A 17685-nucleotide genomic window follows, 5' to 3' on the forward strand; every position below is an offset into this window, starting at 1 on the left:
TGACTTCAGCTAGTTTTATTTAAGCCCACATCAGATCTCCCGAAGGATTTCCCAGTAGTTGCTGCAGTCTCCTGTAGTCACCATTCGGCAGACCTCTTCCTTGATGTCTCCCCAACCCTTGATGTCCTCTAGTATCACTGTCTCCTGTCACCTGTGCTCTAGTCTCTGTCCAATGGCCTCAACCAGGATTTCAAAGCATGTCCACCAATTTGAAGGTGCCCTCAGGTTTGGCAGGAACCACATGGACAAAAGTCTTGTAGAGCACAGCACCCTTGGGCAGCCTGGTGACCAGATCCACAGCCTCCAAGTTCTTGGGGTTGGGCACGTAGACCTCCTTAGTGTAGCGGACTGTCCCCTCTTCCAGGGCATACAGGCACTTCTTCTTCCCCAGCCCCACCTGCAATACACAGACCTGGTTGGCTGAAGGGAGACAGTCAACCTGCCTGTCCCAAGGCCTCAGGACAGACTTCTCCCTCAGAGTCAGGCCCTGGGGCCCAAGGAGATTCAGAGAGCTCCATCTCAGGTTCCTTTTCCACTGCTTGGCACTTCTTTGCTTCTACTTTAGTGATTTCAAAACAGAGAAGGGAAAAGAGAACGCTAATAGTCAATCCTGGTGGCTGTGCAGTCCCAGAGGGCTAATATTGTAGCCATGTCTATACAGCTGGTCAGAAGCCACACTGGACAGATCCTAAAATCAGGCCCAGGAGGATGCTGCAAATCATAGCCCCTGAGAAAAGCATTAGAAGTCGGCGTGGTGGTAAACACCTGTAATCCCAGCCTAGGAATTTTTTTTTAAATTTTTTTATCTATAAAAGGGGAATATTAACTATTTTATAGGGTCATCTTAAGGATTCAATGAGTTAACAATCAGGAAGACCTTGGAATACTACCGAGCTCAAAGCATGCTAGCTTTTAGTAGTATTATTTTAGCAAACCCCAAGAATGAACACAGCCACATACCCAGTATCATTTAAATTTTAAAAGACAAAGCTATTGCATTTATAATCAATTTGCACCCAAACTGGCATCTCTGTGTTTTAAGTTTTTGGTTTTTTTTTTTTTTCTGGTGCTGGGGCTTGAACGCAAAGCCTTGGGCTTGCTAAGCAGGCACTCTACTTGAGCCACTCCACCAGCCCCAAACTAGCATCTGTGAAATAATTATATATTACCATCAGCCTTTCTGTGTCCATTAAAATTACCAAAAAATCAGCTGGGGATGTTGGGTGTTGCTCAGTAGTAGAGCACTTGCCTGGTATGTGTGAGGGGAAAATTACCAATAAAGGAATGACAGAGAGGAAACTGATTACGAAGGAAACTAAACTTCGGGCAGGTGGCTTAAAAAAAGAGAAAGAAAAACTAAATTAATATTTAAAATAATGTGAACAGCCCAGTATAGTTATTTTTTAACAAAGAACTTCCCTACTTCACAAAGTAATCCAAACTTGCTAAAACTGAAATCTCTGCCTGCTATGGTTTTGCTTGTTTGTTTGCTTTTGAGACAGGTTCTCAATACTATGGCCTGAGACTCTGTTTTTTTGGCAGTACTGGAGTTTGAACTCAGGGCCTGTGCTTGCTGGGCAGACACTCTACTACTTGAGTCATCCCCTTGCCTTGGCCTTTTGATCCTCCTGCCTCAGTCTCCCAAGTACTGGACTACAGACATGCAACACCATACCTGGCTGGATCTAATTCTGATGCACACATGAATTTTATTTTATTAAATTCAAGCTATCTTTCCACCATCTAATAAAAATGTTATACAAAGGAAAAACTCTTCAAATAATGAAAAGTTAATATATTGAAATTAATTTTCCAAGACTCAAGAAAGATATGAAATTACTTAGGACCTCATCCTCCAAGAACTGAAGGTTAGAAAGGAAAACTATAAACATTGGGCTATGGCTACAGGCATGGCTCAGGCTGTAGAGTACCTGCCTTGCAAGTGCAAAACCGTAAGTTCAAACCTTAGTACTGCCCTCAAGAAAGTATTTACTGAATTTAGTTCTAATAGAATAAAAAATTCCTTCGAGTCAATTTTTATCAAAATTGTAAATTATTAAAAACACATGGCACCATCAGTAAGAACTCTTATGATCTTCAGAAGATTACTATATATACTATATATGAAGATATATATATACTATATATATCTTCAGCCTACTGCTTCTCAGTCCTCAGGCAGTTACAGTTGCCTCACATCTCACATTATGGAACTACCTCCATTTCCCGCTGAAGAGATGAGGCATAAGATGTGCCATGTTCTAATGTTAGGCAAATCCCAACTATTACTCGGCCCCTGCCACTCTGTAAGTGTCTGGCATTTCACCAGTAAAATGGAGATGCCACCCACCTTACAGGGAAGTGGTAATGAGATAACGCAGGCACAGGGATCAGCACAACACTTGGCATATGGTACGCACCCAATAAATGCAACTGCTACTATTCTTACTATGCACAGGGGCATGGAAGGGTTGTCCTAGAAAAGCAAAAAGGGGGGCCACAAAGCAACTCACATGAGCCCCTGGGTGCCAGCGGAACTGGCGCTGAGTCCCAAGGATGTTGCCAGCATGAACATAGTGACCTAGAAGAGAAGTCCACAAGTATGCTGATGAGCCCCAGTGACCACTAAGAAAATATATTGGCCCAAGTGCTGTATACCAGCCTCTAATAAGCAACAATTCCCAGAATGTCTAACACAAGCAGTAACTGACCCCCACCCAGAGCCTCTCCTCTAGTTGCACAGTTAAGGTTCACTCTTCCTCAGGCCCCTGCATACATCCCCAGGTCTTATCTGCCCCTTCAATCTGGAGCTGAGTGCTATGTAGGCTACGCAGAGCACAGGCCCAGCACCTGCGTAGTTTTCCAGTTTTTCTAAGGGACGGGAGACACAGCAGGATAGGGTGCAGCTGGAAAACAGAAGCCAAGGCACATCCTCACCTTCCATTTTCTTGATGCCAAACCGTTTGCCTGGTGACTTTCCACCAAGGTTTTTGGAGCTGCCACCTGTCTTCTTGGATGCGTATCTAACAGCAAGGGCTGTGGCTGGAGTAGGGCTCAACAGGGCTGTAAATGCAGAGAAAAGAGAGACACTATTCAGAGAGGCTCCTAAACAGACACACTGCCTTTGTGGGCCCCTGGCTAAGTTGAGAGTTAGCAGGGGAGATAGGACAGATATATGAAGGAAGCAGAAATTGTTTTCAGGGAATGCCTGGAAGTCCTTCTCCCTGGCAAGGGACAATTCATTCTTTGTATTGTCCAGGATGTAAGCACTACATGGTGTATGTGTGTGTCTGTGTGCCACGGAGGGTAAGCAGTGAAATATAAATGGGGAAATAAGCATCATCACTCTGGATCCTGACACAATTCAATCCTGAAAAGAAACAAACACCACAGAAACAGAAGAGGCCAACAGGAACACACCACAGAGTTGCCTGCTTCAGAGCCTCACTCACCCTTATGTCCTGTGGAGGGGCCAGACCACAGAGTCCAGCAACTGAACACCCAGAAAGGCTTCTGTTTCCTCCTAATTCACCGCACATCAGATACTTGCACACAAAAAGGGCAGCTGACCAAAGGATGGCTCCATAGGCTGCTGCCCTTTTCAGAAAGGTTGGGCCCTTCCTTCCCAAAGCCCTTCAAGTAAAAGTTCAACCAAGATCTACCAACGCTCTACCAGCCATTTTTTTTGTGTTGGGTATTTTCGAGATAGAGTCTTGTGAACTATTTGCCCAGGCTGGCTTCCAACCTGACTCCTGAGTAGCTAGGATTACAGACTTGGGCCACCGGCGCCCGGCTTGTCAACACATGTCTTTTAGGTCTTAATTGGCTGTTATCTCAGAGCAATTCCCTTACCATCTAATCTAAAAATAGGCACACACCATTCTTTCTTCACGGCAAAAATCATGATACGCAACTATCTGTATGTGCATACTGGCTTAGCTACCAGAAAGGAATAGACTAGGGGTTAGTAGAGACTAAATGCACAGATTTCCTGCTGATATTCTAAGCACAGCGTCTGCCACAAAGTAAGGTCTAAATCTGTTCAATGGATTAACTTTTCGACTTCAGCTCTCTTCGCAGATGAAGTGACCCACACAAACCCAGCGAGGGAAGAGGAGTGACCGCCAAGGAAACACCCCCGCCCCCACGCAGCTCCGCCCAGGACGTGTCACGTGGTCGGCGACAGCGCCCTTCGAACCTCGCCTGCCTTACATTCCCCCAAGGCAGGGCACCACTTCGCCCGCCACCCAACACGCACACACACATAGCCTCCCTGCAGGTTCGCCCGCTATTTCTGCGGCGTCTCATTACCCGCTGCCCGCGTCCTCAGCGCCAGCACCGCCAACGCCATCGTTACCTCAACCTACTTCCGGTCTTAGAAGTCTGCTTCCGCTTCCGGCAGCTCTACTTCCGGGTCCTGCGTAGACATTGAAAGAGTGGCGCGAGAAGCTGCAGGTGAGCATGGTTCCTCCGCGGGTCAAGGCTGCCATCCTAAACGCCGCGCTGCAGGGGCTTGGTGGCCAGGGTATCTGGGTACTTCTGCAGCGGACTGCCGGTCTCAGGCGTGGAACGTGACCAGCAGAGGCCTGCCTGCCCCACCCCTTGGTTCTGCCGGAGACAGCTGAGGCCCGAGGGAAGGACAAGAATGAGGCCCTCTCGCTAGTCATTCAGTTTACTCAGCCTGAGCGTGGTAGATGCATTATTTCATTTAATTCTCACAAACATCGAAAACTGGTGTTATTAAAACTAAAGAAAGCGAGACCAAGGGAGATTACTTGGCTTATTCAGGGTCACCCCCACAGTGTCTAAATATTCGTTCAAAGAAGCAGGGCACGGTCGCTCATTCCTGCTTCTTGGGAGGCTGAGATCGGGAGGATAGTGGTTCAAGGCCAGCCTGGGCAAATAGTTCCTGAGACCAAAATAACCAGAGCAAAATGGACTGGAGGTGTGGCTCAAGCGGTAGAGGGTCTGCTTTATAAACACAAAGACCTGAGTTCAAACCCCAGTCTCACAAAAAAAAAACCCAAAAAACTGTATAATTGTCCAAAGAATGACTTGCATATGACCCAGCAATTCCAGTCCTCAACATACACCCAAGAAAACTTTGAAAATATGTCCACGCAAAAACTTGTATGTGGGCTTGTAGAATGGCTCAAGTGGTAGAGCACCTGTCTGGCAAGCATGAGACCCTAAGTTCAAACCCCAGTATCACCAAACAAAACAAAACAATAAACTTGTGTTCAAAGCAATGTTATTCATAATAGCCAAAAAATGGACGCAAACCAAATGTCCATCATGTGAAGAACAGATAAAGAAACATGGTGTATCCATACAATGGAATATATTACTCTTCTGGAAAAAGCAATGAAGTACTAATGCATGCTGCTACAACACAGATGAACCTTCAAAACGTGAAGCTAAGTGAAAGAAGCCAGTCTAGAAGGGCACATATTGTGTGACTATATGAAATATCCAGAATAGGCAAATCCATAGAGACAATAGATTTTTGGTTGGGGGAGGAGATGGGCAATGTCTTTAATTGGTTATAGGTTTTCTTTATTGAGGTGATGAAGATGTTGTGGAATTAGATAGTTGTGATGGTTGTACAACATTGAATACCTTAAAAGTACTACACTGTACATTTAATTTTTTTTGCAATATTGGCCCTGTGCATACTAAGCAAGCATTCTTATCACTGAGCCACACACCCCCAGCCCCTGACCTGTACATTTTTAAGTGATGAACACTAATATGTGTGAATTATATGTCAATTGGAAAAAGAGGACTTTTTTATTAGCACACATTAATTACATAAAGGGGTTTTGTTGTGATATGTACATACATGCATATAATGTGCTTTGATCAAATTCACCCCCTCCTATTACTCTCTTATTCCTCCTTCCTACCTCTTTTTTTTTTCAGTTTTTAATGAGTTTCATTTGTTTTTCTTTGGTGGGACTAGAGTTTGAACTCAGGGCTTTGTGCTTACAAAGCAGGCTTTCTATTGCTTGAGTCACACCTCTTGTCCATTTTGCTCTGGTTATTTTGGGGATGGGGTCTGGTAAACTATTTGCCCAAGCTGGCCTTCAAGCATGATACTCCTGATCTCAGCCTCCCAAGTAGCTGGGATCATTCTATTTTCATACATGCATGACAAGTAATTTGATCATGCTCCTCCTCATTGCTTTTGCCTTCCAAAAATATGACTTTTAAGGTATCCATTTCTTTTTCTTTTTTTTTTTTTTGGCAGCACTGTGGTTTGAACTCAGGGCCTTATGGTTGCTAGACAGGTTCTCTTACTACTTGAGCCACTCCACCAGCCCTTTTTTTTTTTTTTTGTGATAGATTTTTTTCAAGATGGAGACTGACTTTGAACCTCAGTCCTCCTGATTTTTACCTCTTGAGTAGCTAGGATTTACAGGTGTGAGCTACCGGCTAAGATCTTCATTTCTTATACAGGGATCAATAAAGGGGTGGTATTGAATCTTGTTAGTACTCCCATTAAGGTTTTGTAATAGTAACTACTTTGTTTATACTTCAACTTGACCATGAAAGAATTTGAAGGGGGATCCTGTTAGACTACCAGTGTAGCTGTTCTGAGTTCCAGAATGAATGTGTTTGGGTATGTCCTATTTCTCTAATTCATTTTTTCTCCCCTCCCAGTACCACTAGGGTTTGAACTCAGGACCATGTGCTTGCTAGGCTAGTGCTCTACCACTTGACCCATGCCCCCATGTTTCTCTAATTCTTTATATTTTATATTTTATCTTCATAAATCTTGTTTCTCTAATTCTTTATATTTTATCTTCATAAATCTTGGCTATAAGAACACATCTATTTGATCAAATTGAATGTTATCAACTGTGTCTCTTCCTTTTAGGCAATTAATTTGATAGCACATATCAATGGCTCTAACACAATCATCATTCTTACTGGGCTCCAATGAGAGTGATTCTGAGGAGTTGCCAACCTTTGACTTTCTGAAGAAGGAACCATCTTCAACAAGGAGGCAGCCTCAAAGAGTGGAGAAGGTTTTAATGATTGACATCTCAGATTCTGAGGCTTCTTATCCTCCATCACCAGGGTTGAAAAATTCACCACCTGTCCCAGACACAGCTGAAACTCTCACACAAGCAGAGCCTGTCAGAGTGCTAAGCAGTGGAAGTGAGGATGAAGAGAAATTTATTCCCCTGGCTGAGAGGCTTACATGTAAGTTTTTGTCACACAAGCAGCTAAGCCCTGAGGATTCCAGCTCCTCAGTGAAAAGTACTTTGGATTATCAAAATAACAAAGGAGCCTCATGTAACTGGAAAACACAGCCGTTTCTAAAGATCCCTGATATTCCCCTCCATGATACCTCAGAGAGGAGTACAATAGATAACCAGGACCCTGTCTTAGACAATCCATGCCATCAGCTTCTAGCCTATCGGTCTACCTGCCTTGCCCAGAGCAACCGGTTGGCAATAACCAAAACAAACTCTGACATCCTCCCACCTCAGAAGAAAACCAAGCATAGTCAGAAGGTCCAGAGAAGAGGCTCTCAAGAATGTCATCCACAAGGACAAGCAAGCTGGAAGGAAAGCACCCTGAGACAGCAGGAAAGGAAAAAGAAGGCAGCACTGGTCAACAGGCTGAAAGCCCAGAGGCCAGAGGAATGCTTAAAGCACATCATCGTGGTACTGGATCCAGGTCCTCCTAGCATCTGCCTTCACCCCGAGCTGATCTGTGTGCTTCCTGGACCCTCCACTGACAGGTCCTTTCCCATCTGTTGCAGTGCTTTTACAAATGGAAGGTGGGGGTCAGCTCCTCGGAGCCCTGCAGTCCATGGAGTGCTGTTGTGTGATTGAAACCCAGGCTGTGCCTTGCAGTATCACATGGAGAAGAAGAGCAGGACTGGCTGAGGTAAGGGTTTTCTGGCTGGTGGCTTCCTCCTCCATCCCTTAGAGTTATAGGATAAATATGCTTTTATTTTAAAGAGTATATGTCACTCAGGGCTGCAGCAGAAAAACAGATGGCATACTCAATTTAGGATGATATGAGGAGGATTTAATAAAGTGACTGTTTTCCAAAGCGTAGGCAGGGTACAAGGAAACTACAAGGGACAGCACAGTAGCTCAGAGTCTTGACAGGACAACTCAGGACTTTTTGCCTCAGTACTGTTAACATTTTAGATTGGCTCATTGTTTGTAAGGAGATGAGGTGGGGCTGTCCTATGTGCTGTAGAATCCTTAGCAGCATCCCTGGTCCCTATCCACTAGATGCTAATAGCATCCCAGTTGTGGTAATTAAAAATGTCCCTTGTGGGAAAAAATTGCTCCTAGTTAAGACTCACTAGCTTAGCTGTTACCATCTTTATGCCTGAAGGGATAAGGGGTGAAAGTGGCTGGTGGAATTCAGAAGAAGAGGAATATAGAGAGGGCTGCTTTCTACCGATAGTAGAGCAGTGTAGCAAATACCAGGTGACCCCACTGGGATGGAGCCTGTACCCTGACTTTGCTTCCCTCCTTCCCCCCAGTACCCTCATTCAGGTTCATAGCTGGGATCTCAAAGGCATGAGGACCACCTGATGTCTGTAGAGACTTGCACCTCTTTGGACAGAGTGGGACAGGGAAAGATAGTCCATCTGTGCCAAATTCCTGTTTCTCTAACTGGGCTTTGGAAATAGGAGGCCTGTGTTCCAATCCCAGCTTCATGGCTTTATTACTGTGATTCTAGACAAGTTATCATTTGATTTAATGCCTCAGTTGCTTATGTAAAATGAGGGCACTGTTACATCCCTGTCAGTCTCCCTGTTGTGAGGACTTAAGTGAGGTAACCCAGCACCAGCATACAGTACATGCTCTTCCTCCCACTTGGGCTCCCCACATTGCTACACTTCCTTTATCTATCACATCGCATATCTGGGAATCCAAATACTCCACCCCTCATTTTCAAGAGTGTAGAGATCAAACTTTAAGATTTTTTTTTCCATCTTTTTTTTTTTTGCAGTACTGGAGTTTGAACTCAGTCCTATATCTTAAACCACTCCACTAGCTGTTATTTTCGAGACAGGGTCTCTCGAAGTATTTGCTGAGGCTGGCTTTGAACCACAATCCTAATCTCTGCCTCCTGAGTAGCCAGGATTACAGGCATGAGCCACTGGCCCCTGGTTCCATCTCTTTTTTTTTTTTTGGATCTCTTAACTTTCCAAGTAATTTAGGATAATTATAACCACACTTGTAACTTGGGGGTGTTATTCATAGAGCAGTTTAATCCTTTCAAAACACTTCCACATTCCCTCTTGTATTTCAGTTGTGGTTATCCTATAAGGTGAGAATTCTCCACACATTGCAGCTGGAGAAATGGGCTCAGAGAAATTAAAAGCCAGGTTTGGGATCACAGAGGGAACTAGAACCAGTGCTCCTACCACCTGTACTTTGCTTATAGAAATCAGAAAACTCTCCATATCAGAAAACTATTCAAAAGTCCTGCTTTGCAGGACTCTGTAAGACTGTGCTGCTGTTGATTTCTTGGCCCTGAAGCAGCCTTGGCTTTAACTGAGCTCTAGCTCTGATGAAGAAAGAGGATGTGCTCTCACAGACAGAGGTTTCCCTTCAGATTCTTTGCACTCAAAGAAGGATCCAGTGTGTTTGTAAGGACTTCTTAGCTCTTAGTATCTACCTTCAAAGCCAGAATCAGTTATTTATTCCCTCCGTTATTCTATTAAAAAACTCATAGAAAAAACTGGAGCTTCTAGCTAATCCATCCCTCCCTCCCTTTCCTTTCTTCCCTCCCCTCCCTTCTCCTCCCCTCTCTTCCTCTCTCTCTCTCTCATGTGTGTTGCTGGAAATCAAACCCAGGGCTTGTGCCAAGGCCTCATACATGCTAGGCAAGCACTCTGCCATTCCCCAGCCCTAATGTTCCTTTCTTATTTAGTACCCCTGAGATATTACACACTGACATCGAATAATTGAGGGCTGGGGAGGGAATCACAGGAGGTTGTTTCTTGCCACCATGACTTTATTCAAGAAAAAGGATGTTGCACAAGGGGTGGGAAGTTCATTCACCTGGAAGCCATGGGCCACTCATGGGGCCTCCACACCTGCTGACCTCCCTCCATGTGCTGCGTTCTGGATGCTCTGACAGGATGGAGAGGACTGGGTGGAGGAGCCTATAATCCTGGTGTTGCTGATGGCAGAGGCTTTCGTGTCCATGGTCTACAACTTAAAGCAGGTGGGCAGGGCCAGAGGGGTGGGGCTGAGGCATGCTTCTCACTAGGGTGCAAGTGTTAATGCCCTTTCTGCCCCTTCATGCAGGGAAGCCCTGGCAGCACCAAGGAAGGGAAGGAAACCCTTCAGGACTTCGTAACTAACATCACAGCAAGGACAGGGGGAAAAGCACTGTCTCTGGTGATTGTGGACCGGGAGAAATGCTTCAGGTTTGGATTTGCCTGGAAGATTTAGGTGGTAAAGGGGCAGCTCTTGGGCCAACATGGGTATTTACTGACCCCAGCTATGAGTCATTCTACAAGATAGCATCCCTGACAAACCCTGTGGGATATACTGGTTCACTTTTCAGTGCCTCTTTTGTCTGAGCTCAGCCTGGAACTGTTGTCCTTCTTTGATTTGCTTGCTTCCTTCAGGACTCAGAATCCTCCAAGGAGAAGGAAATCAGGAGTGGTAAATAAACAGGCCAAGGAAAAGCAACAGAGACTACAAGAGCCCAGCACAAGGTCCATGGTATCCAGGGTAGACATGGAAGAGGTAAGAACTTCCTGTGGCCTGAGTCAGGTGGGTGCTCACTGGTCATCTAACCAGATTTCCTATTGAGACAGAATAAAATGCTACTAGACACTGCTTTCTTCTACCTTGACCCTGAGTAGGAAAGAAGGGGCTAAATAGGGAGCAAGAAGCTGGGGTGCAGCTACAGTGAACAGTGAGAATGATTTCTACATAGCCTCTGTTTGTTTTGTTGGTGGTGGTGGTGGTGGGACTAGTGTTTGAATTCAGGGCTTTATGCTTGTAAAGCTGGCTTTCTTTTGCTTGAGCCACACCTCCAGTCCATTTTGCTGTTATTTTGGAGATGGGGATCTCACAAAATATATGCCTGGGCTGGCCTTGAATCATGGTTCTCCTGATTTCAGCCTCCCAAATAGCTAGGATTACAGGTGTGAACCACCAGCGCTTGGATTTGCCTGTTTTTCTAGTCCATCATTGCTTTTGGGTTTCTAGGCACTGGTGGATCTGCAGCTACACACAGAAGCCCAGGCTCGGATTGTACAGAGCTGGAAAGAGCTGGCTGATTTTGTCTGCACCTTCACAAAGGCTGTGGCTGAGGTGCCCTTCAAGTGAGTACCCCTGTACACCCAGCCTCCATGCTGGCTCTTGCCTTTTTCCATGATTCTTGGGACCAAAGAAAATGTCCCTTTCTCCTAAATTTTGAGGGCAACCCATTGTCTCTTTTGAGGAAAGAGCCCTCAAGCCCATTCCTATAAAGTTTCTCTTTAGCTTATATGAAAGTATTAAGGAGAGTTCCTAGTCAGAATTTAAAATTAAGAGAGCTCAGGGACAATCCTGTCCAAATTCCTTATTTTACATTTGAGGAAATGAAATTTGAAGAGATTGACCTAAGCTCCAACTAGGAAGTGAGAACCAGATGTAAGACTCCAAATAGCCTGATACCCAGTCCCTTGTACCAACCCCTGGGCAATACAGCCCCATCTTAACAAAAGCAAAAGAATCTTGTCTCTTCTCTTCTAATGAAAACAGCCAGATACAGTTTTGGGGTTTTGTTTTTGTGTTGCTGGGGATTGAACCCTGGGCCTCATGCTAGACAAGTGCTCCACTGCAGCTACTTTCAGCCCAAGATACTGTCTTTAAGATCATCTGCAACTAACAGTGCTTGGCTAGAATGAGCATTCCAAACATGGAAGGCTCAAGTTAGCCAGAAATAATGCTGGGCCCAGGCCAGTGGAGAGAGGGCATTTCAGTGCCCAGTTGAGGGAACAAGTGAAGAGTAACAATCAACTCAGCTTCTCAACTGTGCTATTTGCAGGAGGCTCCGAGATCAAACTAGCTTCTCGTTCTGCCTGGAGAGTGACTGGGCTGGAGGGGTAAAGGTAGACCGTGCTGGTAGGGGACTCGCACTGGTCTGGAGGAGGCAGATTCAGCAATTGAATCGAGTTAGCCTGGAAATGGCCAGTGCCATTGTGGATGCCTACCCTTCCCCACAGCTCCTGGTGCAGGTATGCCGCTCTAGAGGATGTCCTCCAGAGCCCCATGGCCTCAGTGGGTTCCCCAGATCACTTCTTTGTGCAGCATCTTTTAGGACCCAAGAATGCCTTGTAGATCAGCTGACTGATCTACATGGTGGGCTGACTCAGGGAGGACAGGTTCTCATCCCCAACCCAAGCTTATCACCCTCCTGGCACCTGGACAAGGAAGGGATGACCATGGATAGTGTGGTATTAAGAAGTCATTTACCGCTTTCAGGCTTATCGGCAGTGTTTTTTGGAGCAAGAACGCCAGAATTTGCTGGCAGACATACAGGTGCGCCGTGGGGAAGGTGTGACTTCCACCTCACGCCGTGTTGGGCCGGAGCTGTCCAGGCGCATCTACCTTCAGATGACTTCTGTACAACCAGATCTCTCCTTAGACAGTGCTGACTGATGCTAGACCACAGGCACAGAATGAAAGCTGGAGCTTCCACAGCTTCAGAACCTGACAGCAGTGAGATTCGAAGCACCTCCTGGGCACAGGCCTGGTTTTCTCCTTATTTGTGAGTGTCCCTCCCGGTGACCCTTGCATCTACCTTCACCAGCATTTATTCCTCTCCCAGCAAAACTCAGCACCATGGACAAACCACCCTACCTTGCCCCAGCCAGCCATCAAAACACAAAGGAGCAAAGACAGACCACTCAGACACGGATTTAATAATTGTAGAAATCCAAAAGAATCAGCATCAAATCTCAAAGTCAGAGTGAACTCTTGCCTGCAAATTGGCTTGACTAAGCTCAGCCACTGAGCTGCCTCAACCAGCCAAGGAACTCTGATGACTAGGCTGACTTCTTTGTTACCTTCATCTCATCGTATGTATTATGTGTTTAGTTTCAATAAAGCATTTGTACCAATGGCTCTGGAGCTTGGAGGAAGACTAAAGGAATGTGTAGTGATTCTGAGTAAGGTGTGGACCTACACAGCAGAGCTATCTTTAGGGGAGGAGAGAACAAAGTCCTTTCTTCCAGTATCAGGACAGTTGTGAGTGGCAAACCTATCCAGATGGGCCCCTAGGGAAAAGCTGGACCCTGCCCTTTGTCTCTGAACTATGACAGGCTCTTGATCCCTCCAGGGAGAAGCAAGGAGTTTACAACTGGGAATTTTTAGCAAACGAGCACCGAGACGTGGTCATTTATGATCCCTTCATCCAGCTGTTGTGAAAAGATGAGGCAAAGGAGGCAAGAGAATGCTTAATGTAGCAGCCGAGAGAATGGACAGCATTGCCCTTATTTGTGCTAGTCTTTAGTTATGCACCACTTTTCAGCTCCATGACACTACTTGTTTCCCTTCATTTGCTATTTTTCTATTCATTCTTTCCCTTCTGTTACAGGTCTAGGATTAAACAGTTCTAAACCTGATTCTATGAAGCTGAGTTTTCAGGTTGCCTTTGAGGTATTTAATCACACCAGGTACTGATGGAACTGTCACAGACAATGCAGCTTTGCAGAGACCCACCTCCTTACTTCCTGACAACCAGGGAGTTAATGCTCTAAACCTGAGGCAAGGAGCTGGGCCCACTGCTGTTTTGTAGAAGCCACATAAGTTAGGTCAGGACTCCACAGGAGCTGCCCAAGACCCTGATGGCAAGAGATCTCTTTGTGAATCATGATTCCGTCTACTGTGAAATATTCTATACTTTGGCTGAGACATAATCGATTCTGGTATGAGTTCTGTTCTCTCGGGACATAAAAGAGGTCAAATAACATCAAGGAAAAAAAGAATACAGAAGTGGGAGGCCAGCTCTACCTCAGACTAGCTGGGAGACCAAAGGCAAGTAATGGAAGGCCTCAGTTTCTCTACCTGCAAGTGTTACATTGACCTGATGGTGGTGAAGTCCTTTTCACAGCCGGATTTTGAATGGCTGCTTAAACTGCTTGAATGTCTGAGGTCCAAAATTGGTTCCCCCCACTTTAGGCTGGATTTGCTAAATATGGTGTTCTCCTAATCCCTAGTAACACACTGCATCCTAATTTGCCCTGGTCACCCCAGAAGGAATAAAAGAAAGGGTTTGTGACATACAAAAGTATAAATGTAGTGACAGCTGACCATTTAGTAGAAACAAACCTTGCTTTTACACAGCTTTGTATAATAACTAAAAAAGGCTATGTTTTCTCCCACCCCCAAGCCTATTCTTTTAGGCATGCAGGTAACTGTTCTTTCCCACCTCCCATTTCTCCTTATTCCACCAGGGATCCCTGACTAAGGAACAAAGAAGTCCTACAAAAGGGAGGTCTCAAGTACCACTCGGCGGCCATTTGGTGATGGCAGGTAGGTCTGACGCTAAAAGGAGGCTGTGTCCAGCAGAACCCAATTCCATAGGAATCCAAGTTCCAAGGCTGGGAGGCAGCAGATATGGAGGACAAGCTCACTGCTGGGAATCGGTCTGGAGGACCCACTGCAGGATCTCATGGCGGCGTAGGCCCTGCACTGCGTTGTCATAGATGGTGTTCACGCTGGCACAGAGGGGTTGCTGCTGCAGCCCTGTCACCCGGCATGCAATCAGCCCACCCGCCACACACAGCAGCAGCAGCAACAGTAGCAGCTTCAGCATGGCCCAGGACCGAGTGTGCTTCCGGGGTGGTGGCTTTCGGGGACGGGAGCCCGACTTAGATTCTGGAGGGACAAAGTCACAGTGGACAAAAAAAGTTTCGTAAGTTTGCAGCGTTTGCTCTCTACAATCTAAGCAAGTCTCCACACAGATCCATTTCCCTCCTCAAGCCCTGAAGAAAAGATGTTTTAGGAATATCAGAGCTCTTAAAAACTTTGCTATTCAGAGACTGAAACATAAACTCTTCTCCCTGGGGCCTCAAGGGACTATACTGGAAACTGGAACTCACTCTGCATGTCTCCTGTAGCTTCAGTCCCTAGGGTCGTAAGTTCTCCTTGGTAACAGAGATGATCTGGTTGGTCCCTCAGGACTGAAGCAAAGGAGCTTAGCAGGAGACATCAACAGGGATAGACTGCTACCCACGTGGGGAAACAGTCTAGATTTACTAATATCACAAATGTTATCATCATCTAATAAGTGTGTATGTGAAAGCCTGGCCAGGTGTGGTGATGCATGCCTATGATCCCAGCACTTGGGAGGCATAGGCAGAAATCATGAGGCTGAAGCCAGAGACACCTCGTCTCAAAAAAAAGCAAGCCTAGAAGGTAATATGATACATCACATTGAAAACAGCAAAACAGCAATTACCACTGGGAATGGGGGAATTACAGGTGACCGTATCTTTTCTAAATCCTCTGCAACAAACATACATTAATAACCAGAAAAAAAAAAAAATCTTGACATTTTTAAGCAAAAATTTAAAAATCTTGACAGCACCCACAATGCCAAGAACTACACGATCCTGTTTTCTCATCTGATCCCATCCACTACCTTGTAAATTGGTATAATCCCCACTTCCAACAAGAAAATTTAAAAGATGGTGAGATGATGAGCAGGCAAAGGGCCCCAACTCAGGCCTCCACCCTTTGTAAGGTGTTCCTTCCTCTCTTCTCCGTGCCTCTCCCTCAGGGGTTCTTTTGACTTCAAGAGTATATGATCATCCCTGTGATATGGAGCTACTATGCAAGTTCAACTGAAAATACTCAAATGTGCTTTCTATATAAGTGGCTCCCTGAACACAGACCAAATGACTCCTCTGATGTTGAAGCAAAGATCTGTTTCATCTTGGAGAAAAACATTAGTACTGGCTTTATAAAGAAGCACACCATTAGGTGTGCTCACTAGGAGGTCACAGATGCTGTGAAGAACCTTTTAGAGTAACCTGACCATGTCTTGGTGACTTTAGAACCTCACCCCTATAGAAAGTGAGACTCCCTGTTCTGGGAATGCTCTAAGACACAGCTGATTGAAACGCTGGCCCAGAAGTACATAGCTACTGGAAACAAGCCAGCTGAGGCACCAGCCCCCTCAGAGTCTTCCACTCCCTGTAACCACACTCTCAGGCCCTCCATGCTATTCCCAGATGTTAGAGTGCCTGAAAACTTGAGTCTGCCCTGCACTTTTGGAACCTTGCAACAGACAGCAAACTTACTTGGGGCCTGATTTGCTTCCTTCTTGGGCTTCTTCTCTTGCTCCCGCTTAGATGCTTTAAGGGCATCATATTCCTTTCTCCGACGCTCCTTCTCTTCCGCCTTCTCCCGCTTCCGCACTTCCCGCTCCTGAGCTTCCTTAGCTCGCTGCTTGGCCTCACGCTTCTTCTCTGCCTCTACAACAAAACAGACCAAAGCATAACTCCTCTCTCTCCCACAAACTCTCTAGCAGCCTGCTTCCCCAAGTGATTAACTGGGAGATTCAGCTGCCTTTTCCCTTATGCCATGGGTCATAAGAAATAGTAAAAGAACCTCGGTGTAGTGGCAGCAGCACTCAGGAAGCTGAGGCAGAAGGATCAACAGTTGAAGGCCAGTCTGGGCAACATAAGGAGACCCAAGAAAATGAGTAAAAGGAAACAGCCATGTTTCTGCTGCCCAGGAAGTATGCTCTCCCTAAAAAACAATAAGCTTCTCTCAGGATTTGTGAATGGATTATCACTATGAGCAATAGATTAGAGTGAAATAACAAGGGAGACCTAAGAGAGGCATGGGTGGTAAGTCTGATGGTATTCCTTCTCCAGAATTGGGTACTAATTCAGAAGGCAAAACAAGCCAGGCATGATGGTGAGCACCTACAATCTCAGTATTCAGGAGGCTAAGGTGGAAGGATCACTTGAGCCCAGGAGTTCCCCCAAGGAACTAATATGGGAGCAGTCTCTCTTTCTCACACACACACACTCACAAAAAAAAAAAAAAAGCATAGCTATGAAGAGATGAAACATTGGAAGTGTTGACTTTATGGAACACCTCTGAGATCTGAGATTCGGAAATAAATATGGCATGGGGAGGAGGGCAGGTAAGAAGAACATGAGCACTCCCGTTTGGGGTTAGCATCAAGGGCAATGTTTTTCTAAAAAGTGACACTAATAGTTTGCCACCATCTCTCATCTTTAACTCAGGAATCTATGTAGCACACTCAGATTTACTCAACAGCCCAAGTATGTTTACACGGAGTACCCAACTTCCAAATTACTGGGTTCTAAAAATGTACTTCCAAATTAGTTATTTGGAAGCCTGAAATACATGTTTCCAAAGCCAGAATGCCACAAAATGGTGGTTAAATGTCCTTTTAGGGCTTAAAAGTCTGTGTGAGCCATAATGTAGCTGAACGGTAGTACTATGAGTACTGTAGCTTTCCACTGCTTCTCTGTACAAACAAGCTCCATGTTCCAGCTGAGCACTGAGAATGCCAAGAACAAGCTACACCCAACCTCTAGGGACTGTGTACCATCAAGAAGTGGAGTACATGGCAGAGGCGGGGGGCGGGGAGGGAAGGAAAAAAAGTGGAGTACACATGGTGTGACTTGCCACAGTGACTGTGCACATAGAAGGG

At 45.6% G+C, this 17685-nt stretch overlaps 3 protein-coding genes across 6 annotated transcripts in view; 1 reads left to right on the forward strand and 2 right to left on the reverse strand.

Moving 5' to 3' along the window:
- On the reverse strand, window positions 1–4398 carry Mrpl27 (mitochondrial ribosomal protein L27). Its single transcript, XM_020156273.2, has 4 exons — window positions 4312–4398; window positions 2938–3063; window positions 2514–2581; window positions 1–397 (listed from the first exon to the last, which is right to left on the reverse strand). Exons 1-4 carry the CDS (start codon window positions 4349–4351, stop codon window positions 191–193), a joined length of 441 nt encoding a protein of 146 aa, XP_020011862.1. The 5' UTR covers window positions 4352–4398; the 3' UTR covers window positions 1–190.
- On the forward strand, window positions 4333–13136 carry Eme1 (essential meiotic structure-specific endonuclease 1). Of its 3 annotated transcripts, XM_074045998.1 has the most exons (9): window positions 4333–4455; window positions 6881–7689; window positions 7775–7902; window positions 10126–10212; window positions 10296–10417; window positions 10622–10742; window positions 11211–11326; window positions 12034–12223; window positions 12471–13136. In XM_074045998.1, exons 2-9 carry the CDS (start codon window positions 6906–6908, stop codon window positions 12645–12647), a joined length of 1725 nt encoding a protein of 574 aa, XP_073902099.1. In that variant the 5' UTR covers window positions 4333–4455; window positions 6881–6905; the 3' UTR covers window positions 12648–13136. The 3 variants fall into 3 exon arrangements, with proteins under 3 accessions (XP_073902099.1, XP_073902097.1, XP_073902100.1); XM_074045996.1 differs by having other exon boundaries at window positions 12034–13136; XM_074045999.1 differs by lacking the exon at window positions 12034–12223.
- Lrrc59 (leucine rich repeat containing 59) overlaps window positions 12890–17685 on the reverse strand; it is a 23592-nt gene continuing 18796 nt past the window's right edge. For both annotated transcript variants that reach the window (XM_074046004.1, XM_074046003.1), the window contains exons 6-7: window positions 16295–16468; window positions 12890–14867 (exon numbers count right to left, since the gene is read on the reverse strand). In XM_074046004.1, coding sequence (XP_073902105.1) covers window positions 14620–14867; window positions 16295–16468 — 422 coding nt within the window. In that variant the 3' untranslated portion in view covers window positions 12890–14619. The remainder of the gene's footprint in view (window positions 14868–16294; window positions 16469–17685) is intronic.

The sequence above is a fragment of the Castor canadensis genome, chromosome 11 (assembly GCF_047511655.1).
Source record: "Castor canadensis chromosome 11, mCasCan1.hap1v2, whole genome shotgun sequence".
NCBI lineage: Eukaryota > Metazoa > Chordata > Mammalia > Rodentia > Castoridae > Castor > Castor canadensis.

Coding starts and splice junctions, on each gene's coding strand:
- Mrpl27 (XM_020156273.2), bottom strand. CDS start 4,351: ATGGCGTTGGCGGTGCTGGCGCTGAGGACGCGGGCAGCGG. Junction 3,064..4,311: donor GCTGAGGACGCGGGCAGCGG/GTAATGAGACGC, acceptor CTGCATTTACAG/CCCTGTTGAGCCCTACTCCA. Junction 398..2,513: donor GCTGGCACCCAGGGGCTCAT/GTGAGTTGCTTT, acceptor TGTGTATTGCAG/GTGGGGCTGGGGAAGAAGAA.
- Eme1 (XM_074045996.1), top strand. CDS start 6,906: ATGGCTCTAACACAATCATCATTCTTACTGGGCTCCAATGAGAGTGAT. Junction 7,690..7,774: donor CATCGTGGTACTGGATCCAG/GTCCTCCTAGCA, acceptor CATCTGTTGCAG/TGCTTTTACAAATGGAAGGT. Junction 7,903..10,125: donor GAAGAGCAGGACTGGCTGAG/GTAAGGGTTTTC, acceptor ATGCTCTGACAG/GATGGAGAGGACTGGGTGGA.